The sequence below is a fragment of the Struthio camelus genome, chromosome 1, assembly GCF_040807025.1.
Source record: "Struthio camelus isolate bStrCam1 chromosome 1, bStrCam1.hap1, whole genome shotgun sequence".
NCBI classification, from domain to species: domain Eukaryota; kingdom Metazoa; phylum Chordata; class Aves; order Struthioniformes; family Struthionidae; genus Struthio; species Struthio camelus.
The window spans coordinates 63122407-63148986 of record NC_090942.1 but is presented as its reverse complement, the minus strand read 5'-3'; the positions used below and the strand labels follow the sequence as shown (position 1 = coordinate 63148986).

The 26580-nt window shown below is 50.6% G+C and overlaps 1 protein-coding gene and 2 long non-coding RNA genes across 3 annotated transcripts in view; 2 read left to right on the top strand and 1 right to left on the bottom strand.

The window, feature by feature from the left end:
• The first annotated feature begins 3666 nt into the window (after positions 1-3666).
• ASCL1 (achaete-scute family bHLH transcription factor 1) lies at positions 3667-6515 on the top strand. The gene is made up of 2 exons (XM_068944547.1): positions 3667-4942; positions 5091-6515. The coding sequence occupies exon 1, from the start codon at positions 4232-4234 to the stop codon at positions 4901-4903; it is 672 nt and encodes a 223-aa protein (XP_068800648.1). The 5' UTR covers positions 3667-4231; the 3' UTR covers positions 4904-4942; positions 5091-6515.
• A 4490-nt stretch (positions 6516-11005) lies between these two features.
• The window catches only part of LOC138067415 (uncharacterized), a 32523-nt gene continuing 16948 nt past the window's right edge, over positions 11006-26580 (bottom strand). Inside the window, exons 2-3 of the long non-coding RNA XR_011141280.1 lie at positions 11571-11639; positions 11006-11082 (exon numbers count right to left, since the gene is read on the bottom strand). This is a non-coding gene — a long non-coding RNA (uncharacterized lncRNA). The remainder of the gene's footprint in view (positions 11083-11570; positions 11640-26580) is intronic.
• Positions 13144-25153, top strand: LOC104147353 (uncharacterized). Its single transcript, XR_694889.2, has 3 exons — positions 13144-16639; positions 18926-21229; positions 23874-25153. It is a non-coding gene; the product is annotated as an uncharacterized lncRNA (long non-coding RNA).

Below are 26580 nucleotides of genomic sequence, written 5' to 3'. Positions count from 1 at the left end.
TACACTGAGTAATGACTGAAATAGTCAAAATAAGGGGAGACTCAAGAGAGCTTTTTCTTGCTGCTCAAAGATTCAGCAAAGAAGCCTTGCAACAAAGCACTAATTGGTCCCCAGAAATACTCTGACAAGGCATGGAAGATAGGTTTCATAAAGCCCAGCAATTGTGAAGGGGGAAAAGATCCTTGAATAGACCCCACGCTTCTTTTCTAAACTCTCTTGCTGAGCAAAAAATGGACTGCTTCTTGAATACTGGACTGATCTTGAATGCTATACCCAGCAGAGAAAAAAATGCACCATTTATTGTAAGTTTTTTTTCCAGCTATTCATGTGTTCTATGTGGAGAATAAGCTGGTTTTGTTTACCATGAAAGACCTTTTACTTTATTTTCACTCTTGGGGGGGAATCTGGAAGAAGGGGGGGCGAGGGGAGGGAGAGAAACACATGTGCCCAAATCCAGACGAGCTGCCTACTGTAACAAAATGGAGTGTAACAAATCCTACAGAAGTCCCGAATGTATCGATTCTTTGAAGATCTATATAGATTAACGACTTTCGTTCTGCTTTTCCAAGATGCGTTTAATCATAACATAAATAGCCTTTAAAAAAGAAAAGGGGTAAAAAAAAGCATACCAAAGGGTTTTTTTTTTTAAAAAAAAAAAAAGCAAGGACTTCAAAAGACCTCATGAGTGTGGCTACAATTTAGGTACACAAAAAAGCCACTATAAAATAATGACAGTTCAAGATTTAAAAAAAAAAGGGGGGGCAGTGAAAAGGTCAAAGGGCTATTTATCATGATGTTAGAATTAAGAATTTCAAAGTGCAGGTGCAGGATTGTGTGTATGTGTGGATGGAGGGAGGGGGCCTTGGAACAATATTTGTTATCTATAGATCTGGCAGCCACGGACCCCTTGTTCTGCGAAGTGAGCCACCCGGGAAGCTGGGGAGATGGGCAATACCTTAGCCAACGTTAGCGATGAGGTTGTGCCCCTGCGGCAGCGGATGGCGAGGGAAGTGCTCAGCAGAGGGGAGGAAAGGGGTAGCCAGAGGGAGCCCAGAAAGGACAGAGCTACGGAGGCAAAACTACCTGCGAGTTATGCTTGATGACCTCTGAGACCCGCATCTTTTTTAAGAGCTGTCGTTCAAAGCCCTCTGAGATTCAGGAGGGAGGCACGCAGAAATCCTGGTCTCCTTCTGCCATTTGGGAAAAGGGGAAGCAGTTTCACTACTGTGCTTCCTTGACAGTTTTGAGAGTGGTCTACTCCAGAAGAATGACTCTGTTTACCTAAATATATAAGCTACAGAGCTGCAGTTAATTTGGTATTTCATTTCCTGATCTCTGTCGCCACTTCCCGAAGCACTGAGATGCGACACGCAATGCTGTTTCATTGCTGTTTTCTTACTCCTGTGATGTCACCACATGGAGCTGATGATGCAACAGCATAGAGAATTCTGATGTCAGACGTGGGATGTTCTTGAATGAATTAACCAGAAGACTTACAGCTGAAGAGAGTAATTCTCTCTACACAGAGAATAATAACAAATGTATCATATTGAGGTCTGGTTGTCCTGCATAAAGTAGGCTAAAATTGTTTAATATATTTCATATACACTGAGACAGTAAGCTTAAAACTAGAGGGTAACTCAGTGATCGATGAAGAGGGCCCTGAAATGGATAGTACGACAGAGGCTAGACCAGACAGACCTATTTCCCTTCTTTCATCGTGCGTGGTACTAAAAGGTACCACGTTAAAAATTGCTAAAAGAATAGCTAATGGATGCATATTAAGTTTCTGCCATACAATATTGCTCTTCATCACTGTTTTAAAGCCACAGGCCCAGTCAGAGTCGGGGTCCACTGTGCTGGTAGATGAGGAGATGTCTACTGCTCCAGGCTGTTGCAGTTGAGGCCAGGAGAAGACCAGAGCTGATTTTTGCACTCACTTCCACAGAAACCTGAACTGGGACTTCTGCCCTCCGGGGACGAGGAGCAGCCCACGCTGGTGTGACCTCGCGTGGCGCTAGCCTCGGCCTCCCGGCACCGCGGCCGGGACCCGAACCACGAGTCAGACCTGTGCCGGCGGTGGTGAAACCTCCCCGGAGCAGGCCAGGCTCGGCCCGGCCCCCGCTGCCAGCCGATGCCGCTGCCTTGCCCGCACCCGCGGGGCGCCGCTGAGGCAGCGAGGCTCGGAGCCGCCCCGGCACCGGTGGGCGGACGGGGCGGCCCTGGAGGGGGCTCCGGCCGCGAAAGGAGCCCCGGCCCCGCACAGCCCGGAGCTTCCTCCTGCAGCAGCTAATAGAGACATCAGCCCGGCCGCGGATCTCGCCGCGCCGACGGCTCGGACACGGAGCCGGCGCCGGCTCTCTCCTCCCCCCGGTCCCCCTCCCGGGGGAGCGAGGGGCGCTGCTCCCGGGGCCCTCCCCTCCCCTCCGCACGGCCGGGCTGCAGGGCGGCAGGCAGCCGAGAGCCGCCCCGGCACCTGCCCTCCGCCCGGCTCCCCGTGCGCGGGTGCAGCGCCGAGCACAGGCAACTCCCCGCCGCGCCGCCGCTTCGGGGTGGCCGCTGGGGCAGAAACGACCCCCGAGCGGAGGGCTCTTGCCACGTTGACGAATTACGCCCCGCCACGCCTGGTAAGGTAATGAGCTATCCCTGGTGGTGCCCGAAGGCCAGCGCAAACCATCTTTTCGCAGTGCCGCACGTGGAAAAGTTTCCCTTCGGCGGCTGTGGGCGGCCGTGCGCGCACACACGCCGCGTCCTGCCGGGACCGGTGAGGGCTCCGCTTTCCCTGGCCCGTTGTTGTTTTTAACTCTCTCTCCCCAATTCCGCTTTTTAAACGGGCCCCCGACCCACGCCGCGGGCCGCATCCAGGCCAGCAGTTTCAGCCCAGCGGTGCAGCTGAGGCCTCCCCGCTGCGGGCTGCAGCCGCCCGGCATCTCCCGCATCCCCGGCTGCCTCCGGCTCCTCCGGGAGATAGCCCTCTCCCTCGCCCCAAACCCGCGTCTCCCTCAGCGGCGCACCACCGCCCACCGCACCGCACCGGCGGAGCCACAGCCCGCGGGGAAAGCGGGGCTGCGCCGAGCAGCGCCTCTCCGCAAACGGGAACCAGCCGCCTCCTACGGCACCGGCCTCCGCCGGCGGGCAGGGCTTCTCCTCACAACCCCCCCCCCGGCCCCCCCACCCCACCCGGCCTCGGCGGGGCCGTGGCGGCGGGCGGCCCACGCGCGGCCGTGGCGCTCCGCCCCGTCGGGCCGGGCCGGGCTGGGCGCGCCCCCGCCCCCGCCCCCGCGCGGCGCCCCGGCGCGGGTGTTTGCTCAGGGCCGGGAGCGCGGCACGCGCCGGGCGCACGCACTTGCAACAACAAACCCGCGAGGGGTGGGGGCGGCGGGAGTAGGGAAGGGGAAGGGGAAAGGGGGGGGGGTGTCCGGGGGGAAGAAGGGAGGGGGGCGGGAGGAGAGGCGGAGCCGGGCCGGGGCCAGCGCGTGTGTGCCGGGGGCTCCCAGGCATGTGTGTTGTGTTGTGTTGTGTTGTGTTGTGTTGTGTTGTGTTGTGTTGTGTTTTCCCCCCCGCGTTGAAAAGGCGGCGGCACTGCCCGGCCCGCGGTCACTCGCTGCAAAGGCAGGGAGCGTGGACGGCGCAAGGTGCAGAGTGTGCGTGTGTGTGTGAGGGGGAGAGGGAGGGGGGCGGGGGGGGCGCGCGCGCGCGCGCGTGTGTGTGTGTGTGTGTGTGTGCATGTCTCTGTGTGTGTGTGTGAGTGTGTGAAGGAGGAAGGCGGGGGGGGGGCGAGCCCCGTCCGCCCCTTATAAGAGACACAATCCCCAGCCACTTTTTTGCAAAAGGGGCTTTGCAAAGCAGGCTGCGCACACGCGAGCGCCACGAGCCTCCCCGCAGCCCGCCGCGCGCACGGAGAGAGGAGGGGGCGGGCAGAGCCGCCTGCGCGCTCCGCCGCCCGCCGCCGCCGCGCATCCACCGCCCGCTCCCTTTTGTTGCCGCGGCCCCTTCTCCCCTTCCTTCTTCCCCCCTGCCCTCCTTTTTTTTTTTCCTCTCCTTTTTTTTTTTTTTTTTGCTATCCTTTTTTTTTTTTTTGTCGTTGTTGTTTTTAACTCTCTCTCCCCAATTCCGCTTTTTAAACGCCGGGACATTTTTTCCCTAGCCTTCCCTCGGTGGGGTGGGGAAGGGAGGGGGGCACACCGGCCACCGCTCGGGCGTCCCCGCCTCGCCAGACGCCCCAGCGCCCATGGCCAGCGGTAGCCCCGCCGGGATGGCCAGCGGCGCCGGGCAGCCGCCCTTCCTGCAGCCCGCCTGCTTCTTCGCCGCCGCCGTGGCCGCCGCCGCCGCCGCCGCCGCCCCGCCGGGGGCGCCGCCGCCGCCACCGCCGCCGCCGCCGCCGCCGCAGCTGAGCCCGGCGGGCGGGCAGCCCTCGCCGGGGGCCAAACCCTCGGCGCCGCGGGCCGCCAAGCGGCAGCGCTCGGCCTCGCCGGAGCTGATGCGCTGCAAGCGGCGGCTCAACTTCAGCGGCTTCGGGTACAGCCTGCCGCAGCAGCAGCCGGCCGCCGTGGCGCGGCGCAACGAGCGGGAGCGCAACCGCGTGAAGCTGGTGAACCTGGGCTTCGCCACGCTGCGGGAGCACGTCCCCAACGGCGCCGCCAACAAGAAGATGAGCAAAGTGGAGACGCTGCGCTCCGCCGTCGAGTACATCCGCGCCCTGCAGCAGCTGCTGGACGAGCACGACGCCGTCAGCGCCGCCTTCCAGGCCGGCGTGCTCTCGCCCACCATCTCGCCCAGCTACTCCCACGACATGAACTCCATGGCGGGCTCCCCCGTCTCCTCCTACTCCTCCGACGAGGGCTCCTACGACCCGCTCAGCCCCGAGGAGCAGGAGCTGCTCGACTTCACCAGCTGGTTCTGAGCGCCGGCGGCCCGCGCCCCCCCCCGCCCCCCGCCGCAGGTGGGTGCGCGCCCGCGGGCCGCCGCGGGGCTGGCGAGGCCGGGGGGGGCGCCGGGCCGAGGGGCGGCCCGGGGTAACTTACGGGCGGCTCCTTCCCTCCGCTGGTCCCCGCGCGGCTCTGATCTCCTCTCTCTTTTTATTGTTACAGGGCAGTTGCAAAAGGGAAAACAAAACAAAACAAAACAAAAAACAAAAACAAACCACCGCCACCACCAACTGTGTATCGCAGAGAAAAACAAAACAAAACAAAAAAAAAACCCAACAGCAACCTGTTGCATTTCCCGCTCCCCCGCCGTCGGAGGGCGGTGCGGGACGGGCTCTCGGCGGGCGGGCGCGCTCCCGCGCACGGCGCTGCGCGCCGCGGGGGCGGGCAGGGGCCGGCCGCCCCCCAGCGCTGCCGCCGCCGCCGCCTTTGCACTCCGCCACGGACCGCAGCGCTGCCGGCACCCTGCGCGACGGAGCGGGCGCCCCGACGGGAAACGGCGTGGGGGGCCCGGCCCGGCCCGGCCCGGCCCGGCTCGGCTCGGCTCGGGCACTGCCTGTCCCCCACCTGCTGAGGAGCTCTTCCTTCTGCTTCTTCTCTCCTGCTAGGAAGACATCCCCCCCCTCCTTCCGCCTCCCCTCTGCCTTCCCTGGCCGTTTCAGCCCTTCAAAGACTGGCCCTCCTTTACTCTGTGGACAAAGTTAGTTTCCTAATGTTTGTGGAGATGTTGAAATTAAGCTATGCTGTACTCAAAGAATGCCCCGGAGTCCCCCCGTCCCGTCCCCCCCTCTCCCCTTGCCCCATGCCTGTCGCTCCCCTGCTCCGAGCTTTTCCTCTCGTTTTCATCATAGAATGCTTCCAATCTTTTTTTGTGTGAATTTTTTTATTATAAGAAAATCTATTCGTATCTATCCTAACCAGTTTGGGGATATATTAAGCTATTTTTGTACATAAGAGAGAGAGAGATTTATAGAGGTTTTGTACAAATGGTTTAAAATGTGTATATCTTGATACTTTTTTAATATGTAATGCTTATTACCTCTTCCTGTTTAGACGTGTAGTCGACATTACCTTACAACTGCCATTTTTGTATGTGGTTTTGTAAAGGACTTGGATTTCCTCCAGATGTACTTTAGCACCAACGTGTCTTACTTTATAGAAACTTTGTTAATGTATTAATAATGTTATTAAACAATGTTCAAAGTGAACAAAGTTTATGCAGCTATTGTCCAAACGCAAAATGGTAGCCATTTGTTTTGATATGCTGCCTTTTGGGGGAAAAAAAAAGCAAAATAAGCAAGCAAACAACAAAAAAAACTTATGCCACTGCCTTTTCTTACTGTTTTATTACAAACTTACAAAGGTCCTGTATAACCCTGTTTTATACAAACTAGTTTCGTAATAAAACTTTTTTTAATTAAAATGATCAGCTGCCTACTGCATGCAATTTTTTTTCTGCCATTGACAACAATGAATGTAAGGACAAAATGTTAAATGATGTTATGCCAGAGCTAAGTTGCATATGAAGTGTTTGTATCTGATGGATGTATCATATATATCTTTATCTCTATATAAATATGCAAAGATCTAGCGGTATCACCATTGTTTTCTTGCCCTTCTATGTTGCAAATGTGTATCCAAATCAAAAGGCGAGGGGATGATTAATGATTGCATTGTCCTTCCTGAAATCACTGCACATTCAAGAATTCCCCCAAAGACGAAGTCCTAAAAAGAGGGCGCTCCATGCCGCGTTTCGCTGCTGTGACCCCTTCCTCCGCAGCTCTGACCGCGCGGGGCGGAAAAATATGGGGAATCGCTCAGCTACCGCCACCGAAAAGGAAAGAAAAAAAAAAAAAGGGCTACTTTGTTGCCTCTGCAAAGATAGCGGCTGGATAAATAAAATCGTAGGGCGAAGAGGGGAAGCGAGAGGCGAAGGGAGATAAAATAAAATAAATAAATAAAGCACCGTAGTAGAAATGTGTGGCAGCTCAGAGACACTGGTCTTTCTAAGCTTGTTATTCTACCCAAATAGCGTGATCTGCGTGTAAAAGTACCCAATTACCAAGATTCAAAAAGAAATTGGACTCTTCCCCCCCCCCCTTTTTGGCTAGCCTGCTTGTTGTCAGTTAGCAAGGACGTGACCAGAATTCGCCTTCTCTTTTTCGCCTGGCTCCTGCATCACTTGCAAATTCAGTTTGCGTGCACCAAGCCAAGCGGAAAGCAAAGCGCAAAATGCATCTTACAAAAACCCAACAAAGAACGGGGAGAGCCAGTGTGTCTTACAGAGTTAAAAATCCAGCCCGCTTAGATACAAACGTACCGTCTAGTTACAAGGGATTCACTATTTTAAAAAAGAGGAGGGAAAACTTTGAGGGAGCACTGCAGAAGTGCGTGTGTGTACATATGTGTGTGTATATCTATGCATATACATATGTATGCATCTACACGTATACATAGCAATGTATATTCCTTTCTGCATTGCTTTAAATGTACGTTTAAGTTTGCCCTGGTCTCCTTCCCCCTTCCCTGAAATTATCAATATGTGATTTAATCGGGAGGGGGGCCGGGGTCACGAAATCCCTCATTACTTCAGCACAAGCACTCATTGTTTTAACCGATCGTGGAACTAATGTTTAGTTATGAAAATAATAACCGTTATATGTCTCCATCCATCCTCCCTTTAAAGCATCTCCTCTTTTATTTACCCACTTTCGCAAGTGTATAGATAAGGTATGCAAAGAAAGTGTAGCCAGTAATTTATAGCTATGAATATAACATTAGGATAATGTTTCATTCTGTTACAAAGGCGAAATTTCTCTTCCTTGTGTGGACAGGTGTTCTTTTTTGCTCACTTCTGAATAGTAAATATCCAGACTCATTAAACTAAAGGCAAAGTTACGCTGTTGTTCGCTACAATGTATAAGGCAGGCTCAGAAATTCACCACCTCCTCCCTCTCTTTTCCCCTCAGCCCCCTCCCAAAAGAAAGAAAGAAAGAAAACACACACACACAATTTTACTGAAGATAGGGAAAGGGCAAAGCAGGATTGGGGTAAATCTCATTACATCTGCTCTAATCGCTTAGCAACACAAAGCCTTTTCTTGTATTAGTGCGGAGAGCCTTTCAGCGCTGCCTGACAGACAGTATTCAGTTAGCATTAGTAAACTCCATAAATCAGGGACTTCTTTGGTCGCAGTATAAGTTTTAGAGCTACTCAGGGCTAGGGGGGGCGGAGGAGGGGGGAGAGGAGAGGGGAGAGGGGGTGCAGATGGAGGTTGCTGGGCCACTTATTTATTAATTTATTTACTTATGTATTTATTTATCGAAATGTAGGAAAAGTGACCCGTTAACAAACGAAGTTCCCTTGATTTCCCCCCCCCCTTCCCAAAATCGTGCCCCTCGGCAGCGATGGGGGAAACGCAGCGAGTGCTCCCGATGAGGAGGCGGGGGGGGGGGCAGCGGTGGCCCAGCCGGGCCGGGCCGAACCGGGCCGGGCCGGGCCCACCGCCCTGTCCCGCGGCTCTTAGCCACCCACGGGCTCCGCGCCCGCGGAGCAGCGTTGAGCCCGGCGGAGCCTCCCCGCGGAGGCTGCCTTTAGCCCACGGCCCCGTCCCGCGGGCTCCCCGCGAGCCGCCCCACCAGCCCCGCAGCTGCCCAATGTTTTGCGCCCGCAGCCGCGCTCAGGACCGGCACCGGTACCGGCACCGGCCCGCACCCCGCGGAGCCTCCGCGCCCCCCTCCCACCTGCGCCCACCGCGCTCAGGTAAGAGACGGGCCCGGCAGCCCCCGGAGAGCCCCGGAGAGCTTCTTCCCCACACCAACCCGGCCCTGGGCACACACTGGCCTTGCGGGTGGCTAGGGCTTCCCCCTCCACACACCCCTTTTTAAACTTTCCTCCTTTTTTTTCCCCTTTTCTCATTTTTCTCTTTTTCCTTTTCTCCTTATTTCCCCCCTCCTTTCACTTTCCTCCTTATTTTCCTTTTTTTCCCCTTTTCTCATTTTTCTCTTTTTCCTTTTCTCCTTATTTCCCCCCTCCTTTCACTTTCCTCCTTATTTTCCTTTTTTTCCCCTTTTCTCATTTTTCTCTTTTTCCTTTTCTCCTTATTTCCCCCCTCCTTTCACTTTCCTCCTTATTTTCCTTTTTTCCCCTTTTCTCATTTTTCTCTTTTTCCTTTTCTCCTTATTTCCCCCCTCCTTTCACTTTCCTCCTCATTTCCTTTTTTCCCCCCCTTTCCTTTTTTTTTTTTTTCCCCTTCCCTCCTTCTCCCCCCCCCCTTCCGCCCTCTCTCCCCCTCCTCCTCCCCCCCCCCCCCCCCCGGCGCGGCGCAGGTCCTGCCTTTTGTATGCGCGCTCCCCTGGGCACAAAAGGGGTTTTTGTAGGGGCCGGGCAGGCAGCGGGCAGCGCTGCCCCAGCGCGTGTCACGCTTCATCATTTATTCACGCCGCAGCCCGGCGCCGCGGGGTCCCGCCGGGTTTGGAGGCCGGCGTGCGCCCGCCGCAGGTGCCGCACGCCCCGGCTCGGCTCGGCTCGGCTCGGCCCCGGAGCGCGGCCGCGCTCCGGGGCCGAGCCGAGCCGAGCCGAGCCGAGCCGAGCCGAGCCGAGCCGAGCCGAGCCGAGCCGAGCCGAGCCGAGTGCTGCATTTCCCTGCCAAAAGCTCGGGAGGCGGTGGCTGGCGGGGATGATGATGCTACGGCGCGGAGTGGGGTGGAGGGGGGGGGAGGGTGGCCGGCACACGAGGGAAGCGGGCAGCTGCCCAAAGCGAGCCGAGAAGGCGACCCCCGAGGCCGGGGTTGGGGTGGGGGCACACACCGCGGCTGGCCGCACCATAATGCAGCTCCGATTACTCAGCGCATTCAAGGATTAGCTCGCCGGGAAGTGCGGGGAGGATTTGGAAAGGGAGAGGGGGGGGGATTTTTGTTCCTCGGCCCCCGCCTCTCGGGAAGGGGAGCGGGTAGACACCCCCCACCATACACCCTCCTTTCTCCCCCCCCACCCTCCACTCCCGGCCCGCCCCCGGCGGCCGCCCCGGCCCGGCCCGGCCCAGCGCGCAGCAACTTCTTGCTCCAAAGCGAGCTCGCTTTTAGCGTGTCAGCCCGCACAATGCCGGGCTAATTCCCGCTGCAAAAGGCAAGTGGTGAGGAATCAATCGCAGGCTTTATGCCATCAAAGGGGATGATGGGGTTGGGGTTTGCTTTTTTTTTTTTTTTAAATTCCCTGCCCCAAACTGAATTTTTCCTGCTCCTTACCCCTGTCCTATTAATAATCCCATGCAGACGATTGCAGACCGAGGTAAACCTATCATTTGTATGCGCCAGAAGATTAATTTCCCCCATGTACCAACTCAACGGCATAGTTATCTCTTTAACAGGGAAAACAGTTTGGCTCCATTGTCGGGTTGCCAAGACCGCCTTTTGAGAAAGGGAGCCCGGCTAGCCTCTGATCAAACTCAAAGGTTAGTTAAAAGACAAAAACAGCTGAAAATCTTCATGAATAATGCTGTTTCCCCGAGCCCAGTGTAGTGCAAGCGCACATTTCAATGCCAGAGCATTTTGTTATGCTGCTCGCCTAAGTCAGAATTTCACAGAAAAGGCAGAGAAGAAAAGCTCCAACAATTAGAGGGGGCCTGTCAGAAAACATTAACGCCTTCCTCGCCCAGCTTGTCAAGCGTGCTGGAAATAAAAAACTGGCATAGCGAATTGCACCTCCACCCTCCGGAGCTGTGGAAGGGGAGAGGGAGGGGGGTTTCGGGACAGAGAAGTAGAGAGAGACACAAACGGACAGAGCCAGGCTCAGCCTCAGCTTCGCAGTTCATCCAGGAAAAAGAAGTGCAAAGGATCTCCATTCAGATATTCTCTCTTGAGATATTCTCCCTGTTTCATGCACCAAAACATCATTTTCTCTCAGGCACGCTCTTCAGGCTCAGGGTCTTCAACCCTTTCCTGTGTTGGTCCTGCGCAGTAGAAGTAAGGAGCCTGGCAAGAAAGCAGTACGCAGGAGCCATCACCACCTTCTGTTTCCTCCAAAGTCCCACTTCTAAGTTTCCATGTCTGTGGCCATCCAGCTGCCTGGTGTGGCTGATCCTCAGCTGGACCTAAGCAGCTCATGTCAGTGGAGCTGTGCTCAGGTAAAAGCACCAGAGGTATCTTGCTCTTTTGACCTTTAGGTAAGGAAAATATGTTTAAAAAGTACAGCTTTGATTATCCACATCACTACTGACACGCTCAAGTCATTTCCCCTTGTGAAATATCTCGAGACAAGGACACAGAGCTATTTTAAGCCAGCCTTTCACTGCCAGTTAGTGGACTATCCAGGCTTTGATTTTTTCTGGCCAAAGCACAGGTTTTCTCAAGCAGGTAAATTACAAGGGAGCCCTGTGCCTTTTTTCCTATAAGTAAAACCTCAGACTGTCACCTGAATCCAGTTTTTGCACTTGCTGCCTCTGTTGCCCCATTACAAATACTTGCATGTACTAATATCCTAGGACCTATCCTCTAGGACCGGATCAGTACCGTCCAGCTGCTACAGCAAACCTTTTCCTTGGGCAGGGGTGCAGGTGAGAATGCTGCTGTATATTGTAGCATTTGCACGCGTGCTGAAAAACAGGAATTACAGTAAAATGTTAAGTGACAGAAGAATAAGGCATACCTCCAAATCTCACTGAGAAGTTCCGGAGGGTCATACCAGGAGAGGGACACCGCGACACAGCACAGACAACTGAAAAGGAAGGATGAGAGAGGCTTTGCCTGCAGTTGGAGAGCTACGTTGTTCCAACACGTCTCCTGAGGAAGGAACTCTGTCCTCAGGGACAGGAGCCCCGGCCTGGGGGCTCCTTCCCACCCACACCCTGGGACAACACAATGCGTATTTGGTGCTTGCTGCCCCAGGTCAGTGCAGGCAGATGCTGGCCTGTGCTTTGGAGCCAGATGTGTCCGCAGAAGGACAAAAGATAAGGAACAGCCCCGCTGAGCACTGGAACTTTCATTGACTCTGACACTTCGGTCCAGGGCAAACACAGGCAATCAGTAGGAGAGGGGAGAAGTTTCTTTAGATCACTTTCTTACCTCCACACTGTGACCTTGTATTTATTATACTAATCACAGAAAGAAAAGGCAGGTGGAAATGCAGGGAAGGGTAACCAAAGGAAAGCTGCTTTTTGTGATAAGACATTTATCTGGAATTGAAGCTATCTAGATTCATTGCTAGATAGGATTTGGCCTTGTCTCAATCTATCTGAGCCTGAGCTCCACAAATGTAGAACAGAGGCCTTGAGTATCTCCTCGTAGGAGCCTAGTGACGTGCAGTGTTGGGAGAACTGAGAAAGCCAGCAAGAAAGAAGGGTGAGGGAAATCTGCAGTCCCTGCTCTTGTGCAGGGCGCTGTGGGAAGGGCCAGTGTGTATTAACAGCCTGGCAAACTTTTCTGAGTGAAAGGTAATCTACGTTGCCCTTCATCCCACTCCGAGTAGGATTAAATCCCATTTGTGCTCTTCACCCCAAAAAGGGAGAACAACAGGTTTTTACAGAAGAGCTCTGCTTTCCCTGAAGCATCGAAGCAAACATCTGTACGTGGCCTGGCCCTACATGTTACCTGGAAGCCGTTTGGGAGCAAAATTCCTTTGAAAATACGACCTGCCAGGCCATGTGTTTTCATCCTTTCATCCCTGAAAGTAATTGCAGCAGTGGAGTTGCAGGAGTTCTCTGCCAGCCACTCTTAATTTGCAGCAACATGTTGCTTTCTCACCTTCTGCTTTTATAAACTGTTGATATAGAGTTCCCCTATAACACTGGGGAAGGAAAGGTAAAAATCACAAAGACTTCTGTAACTAGCCCCCACTGGCATGGTCCAGGCCTTTGCAACATGGCCAATAGCCTTATGAAGATTGTGACTGTCTTCTAAAATGGCACCCCAAATTAGCTTGACCAAAGTGCACAAAAGCAGTTCACCAAAAGAGTCCTTTTCTTCCTTTTTAGGATGGAGTCCTCTTCCCCCCGCTCCACCCCAAGCCATGCCGCTCTCCCTCTGGTGCTCTTGCTTGGAGCTGTGAGCCGTTTTAATTTGCACTAGCTGCACAGGCAGGGCTATATTACTTTGGAACAGGAAAGGAAAAGCCCTATATTAGTAAAGTGTGAAATGCAGTTTTGACTGAAAAGGGAAGCCATTTCGACAGGATTATACCGTGACAGTGCAGATTAAAACCCTGCCATATGGCCTAAGATAGGCTTGCTTTTACTTTCAGGTAACAATGCATTGCTAATTAAGTGGCGATGACATTTCTAAATGAAAAAGAAAAAAAAGGGGGGAAAAAGCCACCTGTATGTGAAATAAAGACAGCCAAGGGAAGGGAAGACATTCATCACTGCTAATAATACTGGAAATCAGCCCCCTTTTAACATTGCGATTTGCTTTGAATAGGAGATGGAATTTGTTTGCTTTGTTATCGAGTAAACAATAATTCACGTGTGCGCTCGGAGAAGTGAATGTGGTGCTCCTGAAAGGCGCCCGAGTGACAGCACGGGAGAGCAAAGTCCTGTGTCACATCCAGAATAAACACAGCCCAGGTAGTACTGTGGCGCTCCACCCTGCTCCGCTACGGGCCTGCGAGAGGCTGACGGAGGGATCCCGCTGAGCAAGGCACGAGGGCAGCCTGCCTGCTCACTTTGGCTCTGGCTTCGCAAAGCGCTTAAGGTTCAGACTCGGTAACACTTAAGCATATGTTTAAGTGCCTCACTGAACTGGAGCTTTTATCTTCTGCACCTCTGAGGGTGGCGCAGCGAAGGATGGCACAACCAGCCGGCACAAAACCCTCAGTCCTTACCGCATCCGTCACTGTGGAACCATTAGATGGCAACAGTCTTCATTCAATACATGGGATATTGTCAGACTGCTGGTCTACAGGCAGAAGGTCACCCGTTATGAATAACTCCTTGAGCCCTTCAGGTGAAGATTGCTCTTCAGAGAGCTGAGACTTTTAAGTAAAGTTTCTAAGCAACTTCTGTGTTCGTTCTTCCACGCCGTATCAACTGCATTTGGAGCTACTGACTGATGAAGCAGAACAAGCAGTGAGATGCTCCTTCATCCTGTTCTAACTTTTACAGCAAATTATATTCCTAGGCTACTGTAAGGCACATAACACTGTTTTGCCTTGCTGTGGGCCCAGTCCAACATCTTGACATAGCAAGGAGATCTACACTCGTATCATGTGGTACCTGCAATGTAGCAAAAACAGAAGATGCCCAGCTCTCTCTCTCCTGTCTCTCACTGGTGGTGTTGCTGCTCAGATGAACCTCAATGTTTCACATGCTCCTCACGGATTTTGCATGCCCTATGATTTAAAGAAGGAATTAAGCATCTAAGTAAGGTTTTTGACATGCATATTTGCATGGGAAAACCTGGGACATGTTTTAAAAGTTTTCAGACACGTGCATTTACATGGATGAACTTAACACTTTTTGCTCTCGTAATTTGCTTCCTTTTCCTCCGCTTTCCATTTTCCTCTTGGCCTCGACTGATTTTCATACCTGGGGCCACGGCAGCAGATGATAAGTACGCAACCACATACGTCTTCATCCAGGCACTCTCGCTCATACTCTCACTGCCCTCGTCAACATGGTACCTTGAAAGTCAGTGTAGGGTGGGAGGAGACCGCCAAGAAGCAGGCACAGCCATGACTTTCCAAAAGCATCTCGTTGCAAACTTTACCCACCTAACCCCCCGCCAATTCCCCTGGGCTCCACCCCAAGGGTCGGGTTCTGCCTCTTAGAGGGCTGTTTGTGGGAACAGTGGCCAACTTCTCCTGCCTCTGGGGTCAGCAAGCCAGTAGGAGACGGTTTTAAAGGCTGGCAATTGCCCTCACCTATGGAGAAAGGCAGACAAGATAGACTTGTGGTGCTGGGCCCATGGCCCAGGCTGCAGCACAAGGTGCTGCACAGAAAGTCACAGTAATCACAAAAGGGAGAGAGGCTCGCTACCGAGCAGCCACGAACTGCTGAGTGGGACATCAGCACAGGGCCGAGGTTGCTGACGAGCCAGGCGGAGGCACCCAGAGAGAGCAGCGGTAGGCAGGTGCTGCCGAGGCCTTGCCATGCCCTGGGCAGTGCCAGCTCCTAGGAAAGGATCCTGCAGCAGCAAGCAGCACCCACGCGGCGCTCTCGCCTCATGCCTACGTGTGTGTCGACTTCGAAGCCACTGGGCACAGTCAGGCAAACTCCTGGGGAAGTTATTCACAGACCGCGCAGCACAGCAAGAGCGGTAGTTGATCAGGAGAGAGAGGCGTTTGGCTCAGCGTCTTTGACAGCGGCTAGCAGAGGTGGCTTGGAAGGAGAATAAGGAACAAGCACACGAGGAGTAAGCCTCTCCCAGGGTACGTAGGCTCCCAACTTCCAGTAGTCAGCAGCTGAGTTGGAGGTTGCATTTGCCCATCTTTAATACCCCCTGATGGCTCTAACCTCCATTCACCTGTCTGGTCCTTTTCTGAACCCAGATACGTATTCGGTTTCTGCAACACCCTGTGGCAATCGCCGTGAAGGGATTATGATGCACGGACAAGTAGAAACTCCTTTTGCGAGCCCATTAAAATAGCTGCAGGCAGAAGCAGGGAGTAAACCTCCTTCCCTCCTCCCCCCGCTCCAAGACTCCTCATGGCCAGACCACCACGGCTGCCGGGGCAGGTGACAACGACAATGGCAGGTCCACGAGGGGCACTCTGCTTAGTCTGAGATGTCTCTTGGCTGCTCCGCTTGGCCAAATCCTCTCTTCTTGGCACATCACTTGTAGCTACCACTACTCCTTCTCCCGCGCTGTGTGCGGAACTGCTACTGACCAACAGCGCATTTATAAATAGAACAATGTTTAATTAACACAACAGTAGGACAGACTTGTTGAAATACTTCCCAGACAGCAGGCAAGAGTCCTGACAAGGAGACTATTATGGGAATTTTAATGAATCCTTCCAAAGTGGGACGGCTTCCATACACCTACATCGCAATGACTGATTTTGTTTGTGAAAATTGTATTGGTAAATGATGCAGGGGGACAATAACATTGAAGACCAGCAAATTGAATAAAGTCACTGGGTAACTACATGAAATACTGCCTACCGGATGGAGCGAAGTGCTTAGCAAATGCAGTACAGTCATGGGTCCGAGTGCCCAAAAGCCCACGTCAGACCCAGCTACAAATGTAGTTTGCATAAGGCAGGCAAAGAAGCAATTAAATAACCCAAACAAGGATCTTGCTGTGCCAGATGCCACCACAGCGTGAAGAGAAACGAGGGCTGCAAGACTGCACAGCTACTGTGAGACACGACCAGGAGCATGTGCCTTATTAACACCACTGTTAAATCCATGTCTACTAGCTGCAACTGCTGTAATTGAGACGATGCACACATACCCTTGAGATCTCACTGTGCAAGAAAACAGGAAATTAAAACTGGCTACCTCAGTAATGGGCCTATATAAGGTTTCCACCTACTACAGAACAGCCTACTTTTTCTAGCAGTGATGTGAGAAATGTGAATCAAGGGGCACAGAAAGAACAAGGCTCACAATGTCCATATGTTCCCTTATGTCCACCTCTTCCCGGCTCCATAAACTTCTTATCCTCTGTCAGAGACATTGCCCACCAAAACCAATAAATACAGCTCACGAAGTTCAGAAACAGCCTCATCTGTTCCAGGTCTTAAACAACAAAGCTCCCAAGAAGACAGAGTCTGCAAAGGTAAATGAATTATTCTTGAATTTACCAGTTCCGCTGTCCAGTGCTACACTGCATGAACAGTGGTCAGCAAGGGACTCCCTGCAGACCCAGTTCCTCTGAATACATTGTTATTACACAGCTCAGACTGTTTTGCTAAAAAGATCATTAATGCACACAGTCAAGATATGCCTCAACTTGCCGGGGAGCCTGGGCACAGCCATCTTTCTTCTCTAGTTCTTCTATTTCCTCTCCCTTATGGGCATGTGACCTTTTTTTCTGGAGAACTGTAAATTGAGTGGAAGTACATTGGCTATTGGAATATGTTGCACTGCACTCCAGACAAAACGGTTTGTTGCCAGGTTAGCTCTGCATAGAAGTGAGAGCTAGAGCACTAAAATGCATGGCCAAATATGGGCTCTGGTGTATTATTTCAGACATTCAGGAAGAAAATCAGTTCCTATTTATCTGGTAGACAGTGACATACACTGACCTGACCGAGAAAGGCACACAGCTACTGCTGAGAATTTTGGTAAGATTTAAGGGATTCACTGAACTGGGGTGAAACTTTGCAGGCTGCTTGCCATAAGCTTGATCTGCTGAGGAAAAGAGACGAGGACATAGAGGATGTGTCCTTTCAAGTGCTACAGATGCTGCTGCCTTCAGAGGTGCAGCCTGTGCAAACATTCATTATTTTTATCCATATGCATCTGTTTCCCATTGAATTCTTCCTTTTGCATAATCTGAAGTCTTGGCTGGTAAATTAACGCAGTGCTTCACCCTCAAACAAAAGCGCTGGACGCCAATCCGTCACAGCACACCTAGCTGCATCGGTGGGCGTATTATCAAAAGTAATGACTAACCCACCCCTTAGCTCCAGCTGCTATAGCAGCACGTAATGAGCCTCGCTCTGTGGATTCGGACTCTCACAGTGAAATGCTATTGAGGAGTGAGACAGCATGCTACTGAATTTAATTTACTGCTTAGCATCAGCTGGCCCCAGATGATGGAAAGTCATCTGGATGGGGGTGGGGGGAGGAGAGTGGTGTAAACAGCTCCAAATCCCCCTTCTGCCCAAGGCTTGGAGCTGGTAAGCCCCAAAGCAAGCAGGCCCAGGCCCTACAGAGGCACGTCCTCCGAGTCAGCTCCACGTGCAGATTCCTATGGAGCATCTGTTCTCCCCAAGGAGAGGAACCCCTCCCATTAAATGTATCCTGTCAGCATTTTCACAGCAATTTACAGAAAATCCACTGTGATAGGCCAGGTTCCTGGGAAGACTTTATCGGCCACTGTAATTAATTCTCTTCTGGTGGAGTAACTTTCCTAGCTCCTTAATAATACATCACATTGTATTTCGCTTGTAAGGTACCAAGGATTTTTAGGTCACAAAGTGCCGTCATTTTGTTTCAAGAAAGAGTCGCTGGAGAAAGGTTTGCCTAGTCCAAAAAGGGCCAATGCCAGGTGCTGAAGGAAAAGAATAGGAGAAGGGGCGCCTGTGGTCACACTATCTCAAGAGTATCCTACCAGTCTTCAGTGATTTGCAGCTTCAAGATGTGCAGGGCCAAAGGCAGTGCCATTGTGTTTAACATCCCTCAGTAGGTTTAATTTATGCTGTGGACTTGTCTAAATATGTTGCAAGTGGCATTAAGTTCTGCATGCATGGAAACCAAGCCTGATCAATGAACAATCTTAAAAGATTCATCTGTTATGTCCAACCTAAGGTTCTGACTCTGCCATCTCTAATAGAGGTCATACAGCGCTCCAGAGGATTATGAACCTGAGCAAACAGGATGGAAGCACATAGGCCCGGGCTGAGGAGGGGTCCTCTTTCCCATTGGGAAGGTTGGGAATGCCAGTTAAGGAGGCCCCAGCCTTAAATCCAGAGATGTGACGGTCCAGTAGGAAACAGCATGGCCGGAGCCACACTCTGAAAAATTCAAAGCTGCTAGTGGAGATGGGGCCTGTGGGCACGGTATGCTCCAGGGTATCTAAGAGCAGTAGAGACAAAACCATTGAAACCAGTGAGACCACCTGAGGAGTAAGAAACCTTCCTGAATGAGTAACAGTGACAGAATCTGACGCTGGGGTGTGAAATATAGGGGTCTCTAGAAAATTACCCCACTGTCTGGTAGCGGGTTTCTAGCTGGTTTGTGCACCAGGATGATTGTTTGCATGTCTGCACAGACCAAAGTGCAAAGTATAGCCCATGGTTGTGGGCGATCCTTTCCCACTTACTGCCCACTGTGGGCTTGGCAGAGGCCATAGATATGCAGGCGGGGTTGCAGGTACATTTATATATCTGCATTGCAGATACACAGCCTGGGCCTGGAGAGAGCTGCACAGCTACAGCCATGCGGGCAGACCACGACACAGAGGCAGGTACCACCACTTCTTCCTCATACTTGGATTTAGGCCCCGGCAGGTCTGTATGGTTTGAGCGCTCATGTATGCCCAGAATGTTTCTCTTTCTTTCCAGCACTGACAAAGATCTATTTGTGAGGCTGCACTCATTTTCAGCCGGGATGGCAGGTGGGAACAGAGGCCTGATATAAATATACCCCGATTTGAACTGGGCTGAGCGGGATCTAGTCCCAGTTTGCACCATGAACAAACAATTTTACTTTGCTTGCAACTTTCTTTAAAGAGAATGAGCTCAATTAAGAAAACCACAACAACCCAACTTTTAAAAAATACCATTGTTATTGTCCATGTGGGTTTTGGGTGGGCTGTGGAAATTGATTTACGAGTCAACCACTTTTCTCTTTTCTTGCCATCTCTCGCTTGAGTGGTTTGTAGGCCTTGGCCCTTTCTTTCACTCAAGGAGAATAAGGTTGTCTATGGAAGAGGTCAGCATTTCAAATTGGTGGAGTTCAACTGCACAAATGACATAGAGCTGACAAGAAAAGACAGGGGGTTTGGAGGTCATAGACTGCATAGGTCCTGGTTAGGGTTTTCGCTTTGTGATGGGACCTGGCACCAAAATGAATTAAATAACAGGCTTAAGGACTATTGAGGGAGGGCTGAATGCAAATCAAAGATAAGTAGAAGTTTTCTTTCCTAAAAGGGGAATGATTTTTTTCCTTACCTCCCCCTTTCCATATCTGCACAGGCAAGGTCTGCATGTTAAACATGATTTAGCAGGCATTATTCTGGAGCCTTTTCATCAGGTTTCTGCAGTGATTGCCTATCTTGGCCTATGATTAATGATCTGCTGTGCAATTTGGAGGATATAATGACTCAACAATCCACACACAAACTATATAGTCGCATTCCTTTTGCAGATTTGCCAAGCTGTTACCAAGGGGCCCACAACCAAGCAGGATTGTTAGAGAGATAGCTAAGCATTTCTGCAAATGCCATTCTGCCCTTATCTTGCTGAGAAGTGCGTTGGGCAGCAGGCTCGTTTACAAAATTCAAAGCCTGGATTTCTGTGGTTCCTTAAAAAAAAAAAATCTGGACTGAAATAATCATTAAAAGGACTGGTAAGAAAAGATGCTGGTATACGGGCTCTCAGTGATTATACAGACAAAATACTTTCTTTGTTTCCAAAATTTGAATCTGATTAATTGAGGCCTAATGCTATTAATGCAGTTTGAAAGGGGAAAGTTAATCTTTGGAAACCCATGGTATAAATGAAATCTGAAAATCCAAGCAGATTTTGAAGCAAAAGCTTTATCTTCATTTCAGTTTTCTTGTAAGAGTAGGTTATAAGGATTTCTTTATAAATTTCAATTGGATCTGCAGCTAGTTAAAAGTTGTGCATAGAACAGCCACTTCATAAACTTTTTCATTCAAAACATGGGTTCTGATAACAGTCCTTTTGGAAAATCTGTGGTTCCTGTTTGTGAGGTTGTTTTAAATAAAAATGAATGTAAACAGGAAAAGTGAGGACAGAGCTGCAGATGTAGTCCAACTTTCTAGAAGGACTTCAGTTATCCTATGGAAAACAATTACAGGACCACTTATATCTGGTCCTGCTTCTATAATTAATTATGAGATGCAGCCCAAATAATTTAATCATAACCCAAACAGTTCTGGTATTATTTCATTTCAGTGACATTCACTTTAACGATTCATTCAGTTTTAGTTTCCCTTTTGTCTGCCTTGAAGAGAGGGGAACTGGAAGAACGTACAGCAGGTCCTTCTTGCTACATCATATTATTATGATCATTACCACTATTGTTATGGAAGTGCCTGGAAGCCTTAATCAAGGGTGCAGCTCCACTGTGCTAACGGTGTACCCTCAGAATGACAGGTGTCTCTTATTCCTACAAGAAATGCTCTAAGACCCTGATTTTGGAAAGCCTTCGCAGCTCCAGAGAGCCTACAGAGATGTGCCCAGCAGCTGAAGCATATGCTAAGGCCAGTGGATTTAAACACATGTGTAAGTGCTTCTCTGCATCCAGGCTTAAGCAAATACATGACACTGTAGCAGAAGTTAAGACTGAGGTTTTTCCAAGCCAGATGTTTCCACAGCCTTTTTCTGAGCCCGCTGTACGCAGCAATAACCCACCGCCCCTCAGCTTCAGACCCTAACATGTTAGAGAGCCCTTGTTTAAAGAAACCTTCTTAATACTAAATACAAGAATGAAAGAAGCAATATAAAACTCAAAGGTCACAGAATCACAGAATCACAGAATCACAGAATCACAGAATCGTTTAGGTTGGAAGGGACCTCTGGAGATCATCTAGTCCAACCTCCCTGCTCAAGCAGGGTCACCTAGAGCATATTGCCCAGGATCACATCCAGACGGGTTTTGAATATCTCCAGCGAAGGAGACTCCACCACCCCTCTGGGCAACCTGTTCCAATGCTCTGTCACCCTCACAGTGAAGAAGTTTTTTCTCAGGTTCAGATGGAACTTCCTGTGGTTCAGTTTCTGCCCATTGCCTCTTGTCCTGTTGCTGGGCACCACGGAGAAGAGGCTGGCCTCATCCTCTTGACACTCCCCCTTCAGATACTTGTACACGTTGATGAGATCCCCTCTCAATCTTCTCTTCTCCAGGCTGAACAGGCCCAGCTCTTGCAGTCTTTCTTCATAGGAGAGATGCTCCAGCCCTCTAATCATCTTGGTAGCCCTCCGCTGGACTCTCTCCAGGAGTGCCATGTCTCTCTTGTACTGGGGAGCCCAGAACTGGACACAGTACTCCAGGTGAGGCCTCACCAGGGCTGAATAGAGGGGCAGGATCACCTCCCTCGACCTGCTGGCAACACTCTGCCTACCCTAGGATCCCATTGGCCTTCTTGGCCACAAGGGCACACTGCTGGCTCATGTTTAACTTGTTGTCCACCAGCACTCCCAGGTCCTTCTCGGCAGAGCTACTTTCCAACAGGTCAGTCCCCAGCCTGTACTGGTGCATGGGATTATTCCTGCCTAGGTGCAGGACCTTGCACTTGCCTTTGTTGAACTTCATGAGGTTCCTCTCCGCCCACCTCTCCAGCCTGTCCAGGTCCCTCTGAATGGCAGCACAGTCTTCTGGTGTGTCAGCCACTCCCCCCAGTTTAGTATCATCAGCAAACTTGCTGAGGGTGCACTCTGTCCCTTCCTCCAGGTCATTGATGAATATATTGAACAAGACTGGGCCCAGGACTGACCCCTGGGGGACACCACTAGCCACAGGCCTCCAACTTGACTCTGCGCCATTCACCACAACCCTCTGAGCTCGGCCATCCAGCCAGTTCTCAAGCCACCTCACCGTCCACTCATCTAGCCCACACTTCCTGAGCTTACCTAGGAGGATGTGATGGGAGACAGTGTCAAAAGCCTTGCTGAAGTCCAGAAAGACAACATCCACTGCTCTGCCCTCATCTACCCAGCCAGTCATTCTGTCATAGAAGGCTATCAGATTGGTCAAGCATGATTTCCCTTTGGTGAATCCATGCTGACTACTCCTGATCACCTTCTTGTCCTCCAGATGCTTAGTGATGACCTCCAGGATGAGCTGTTCCATCACCTTTCCCGGGATGGAGGTGAGGCTGACAGGCCTGTAGTTTCCTGGCTCCTCCTTCTTGCCCTTTTTGAAGACTGGCGTGACATTGGCTTTCTTCCAGTCCTCAGGCACCTCTCCTGATCTCCAGGACCTTTCAAAGATGATGGAGAGAGGCCTAGCGATAACATCCGCCAGCTCCCTCAGCACTCGTGGGTGCATCCCATCGGGGCCCATGGATTTGTGGATGTCAAGTTTGGACAAAAGATCTCTAACCCGATCCTCCTCAACCAAGGGAGAGTCTTCCTTTCTCCAGCCTTCCTCTCTTGTCTCCAAGGTCTGGAATTCCTCAGGACTGGCCTTAGCAGTGAAGACAGAAGCAAAGAAGGCATTCAATAACTCTGCCTTCTCTGTATCCTTTGTCACCAGGGCACCCGCCCCTTTCAGCAGCGGGCCCACGTTTTCCCTAGTCTTCCTTTTGCTATTGATGTATTTGAAGAAGGCCTTCTTGTTGTCCTTGACATCCCTTGCCAGATTTAATTCCAACTGGGCCTTAGCCTTCCTTGTCGCATCCCTGCACGCTCTGACAACGTCCCTGTATTCCTCCCAAGTGGCCTGTCCCCTTTTCCACATTCTGTACACTTCCTTCTTCTGCTGGAGTTTGGCCAGGAGTTCCTTGCTCATCCATGCAGGTCTCCTGCCCGCTTTGCTGAACTTCTTCCTCAGAGGGATGCACTGATCCTGAGCCTGGAGAAAGTGACGCTTGAATATTAACCAGCTCTCTTGGACCCCTCTTCCTTCTAGGGCCCTACCCCAGGAGATTCCCCTAAGTAGGTCCCCGAAGAGGCCAAAGTCAGCTCTCCTGAAGTCCAGCGTTGCAATCCTACTCATTGCCCTGCTCCCTCCTCGCAGGATCCTGAACTCCACCATCTCATGGTCACTGCAGCCAAGGCTGCCCCCAACCTTCACATCTCCAACTAGACCTTCTTTGTTCGTTAGTACAAGGTCTAGCATTGCACCTCTCCTCGTTGGCGTCTCCACCACCTGGGTCAAGAAATTATCATCAATGCTCTGCAGGAACCTCTTTGACTGTTTGTGCCTAGCTGTGCTGTCTTCCCAACAGATGTCAGGGTGGTTGAAGTCTCCCATGAGAACCAGGGCCTGTGATCGTGAGGCTTCTTCCAGCTGTCTGTAGAAGGCCTCATCGACGACTTCCTCCTGATCAGGTGGCCTGTAGTAAACCCCCACAACAGTGTCACCCATGTTACCTTGCCCTTTAATCCTTACCCATAGGCTCTCAACTTGCTCTTCATGTCAGAATTGCTCTTCAGGTCAGAATTGTCAGTCTCTTGCTGATGGAGAGGAAGGAACTGGAAACCTCCACGTACGAACACTTTCAAGTAAAGCAGAATTCACCCTCCCCTCTCTATGTAGGGGCACTCACGCCAAGAACCAACCCAGACCAATACTCCATGGAGGTCCTATTTCTTTTGCGGATTTTAACTGATCTTTGCTACAAATAAATGCATGAAAAACGAAATAAAATCAGTTATGAGCACACTGTGGCTGTACAGCAATGATAATGTTCCTGTGCATTTAAATCTAATCAACTATGAATGGTTGTGGTGTAGCTGACACTGCTTTCTGGGTAAAAGGATGGACTAGATTGGGGTCAACAACCTTTCACTGCTGCTATACTAGCCTGTGGTTACGATTTCCAAAGCAGAGATTAAGCAGGACATCAAGATCTCATCAGCAGCTGGAAGATACTGCCTCTCAAAGAGGCAAAAACCTGCTGCTCCACAGATCAGCAGTATCATTTGCCTGTGTGAAACAACCGTTCTAGCTGAGTCAGGGATTCAAGGGAAGGAAACAGCAGGGAGCCCTCAAATCTTTCAATTTGCAGTCTCAGGATGCCATGGCCTCTATCTCACAACCTGGCTGTGTGCCCCTGAAAATCATCCCCTCAGGAGGATGGTGTCTCCAAATCTGCTCAAGATTCACTTTCTTTGATCTCAGGAAACAGCAAAAGAACACTTTCTGCACAAGAAAAAAGGATCAGTCACCTTTATTCAGAGGAAATATTTTGTCTGGGAGCACACAGATCATTCTGAAAAGGATCACAAACATGACAAATGCTGAACATTTCTTTGAAAGCATCCTTAAATGCCTACTGTGTGAGTGGAGCCTGGTCTTTATCTCCTCATCCACAGTGATGATAACCTGGATGGCAGCAAGACAAGGTTCCACATTGGCACGACACCTCAACCTTCCTATGTAGTAAGATCAGCACACACATCCAGGCTGAGAGGGACACAGCGTCTCCACGACAATCGTGTCCTTGACTTTTCTACTGGAACCAGCTGTTTCAAATGTGGGGTGTGTTTTCTGTGAGACAGCCACCTGTCTGCTAGGCAATATGATGGGACCACCAACCTTATTTGGCACTAGTCATTAGCCTTCAGTTCCCTGTGCTTACTGAGCTCAGTCTGAACTGCTGTGCAAAAGCCAGTGTGACCATGATTGTCAGAGGCCATCAGTGAGTCTGGAGACCTCTGTGTCTGAATATGCAAGTGGGAACACTTCAGGAGTCTCTCTTTCTTTAAGATTTTCAACACTTTCTGCAAACCAAACTGCTCCAGGGCAGTCACAATCACTAATCAGTTTTTCAAAAGTTCTTTTGCAAATTCTGTGTTATTCCCAGTTATCTGAGCTAGTCAGCTTCCAAGTTGACAAGACTCTGCAAATTGAAATGGAATATGCATAAGAAAATTAGTTGCCCATCAGATTTCCTAGTGTACCTCCTTGGTTCCAGTCACGCTGGAAGCCTGTTAGAACCAGTTCTCTTGAAGCATTTTGACATTTTCTGTTCTGACTCAGAAACACAAACAGAATCATGTGGCAGAGAAGGGGAAGTCATGTAAACCATTTCAACCTTAGCAAAGGTTCAGCTCAGGTGTGGCTCAAATGTTACTAGTAATCTCACAGGGACAGAGTAGGCTTTCCTTCCTCAGGATTCTCATTCCAAAGATTTTCATAAAATGCAGGTTCACAACTGCTGCTTGTAGTCCTATCTTTGTGCATGCTGTTCAGCGTGCAACATCTAGAAGGATGACTAAGGATGGAAATGTTTTCCTGGCAGGGAATACAATGTAAAGATATAGAACATTTCATTAGTCATTTTTTTTGAAACTGGGTGGCTTGGTAGTATGAAAGAGGCAGAGGGTATATCTTTATGGACATGTCACACTGAGGTCACCTTTGGATTGCGGACATACTCAATTTAATTGTTAGACATAGCTTACCTTCCAATAATTACTGGCAATAATTACAGGCTGAATAAGAAATGCTCCAGGTCCACTCTTGGCAAGTTTTTGTATTCCATGTCTTCCAGGAGGAAAGAGGCTGGTCTTCAGGAATGGTTCTGTTATTCCCAGAGGGCCAGAACACAAATTCTAGGATTCAGGTTTTAAGGAAGTTAGAAACTTTTAGATGTGGCTGCCAGGCACATAACTAACACATTTTGAAATCCAAGAGTGAGTTAAGCCAGCTCTCCTTCCTGATGAGAGAGAAAATGAGTTCAGATAAAAGCACTGTAGCTTCAAGAATGTGGACAGATGAGCAGTTTTCCACAATGGAATGAGAAAAGTATGACTTTCATCAGAAGCGGAAAAACCTGCCCCAGCATCACCTTACTTCAAGCACAGGTGCATATATTGACATTGATATGGCAAGATGAATATTTGCCAAACTACAATAGAGAGAATTATCTGAGCCAGTAAATCATTGTATGTGGTGAATGCAACAAGGAATTAGGCTGGCTGTTGGCAAAAGTGGCTCATAGTTGCAAACACCATTTTAATGGGTTATTTTGGAAGTCATGAGTGTACAGTTTGAGACAGACAAGCAGGCCTGACCACAGCTATTTCTAAGGAAGCTTGTCTACAGACAAGCAGCTTGCCCACAGTGTTGTCTCTATATCCACTTGGGAACCACCATTTGCCTCACTTACAGAAACACCTGGAGGACATGGGTTAA

Bases quoted from the DNA above. Each gene is read 5' to 3' on its own strand.
- ASCL1 (XM_068944547.1), top strand. From the start codon at position 4,232: ATGGCCAGCGGTAGCCCCGCCGGGATGGCCAGCGGCGCCGGGCAGCCG.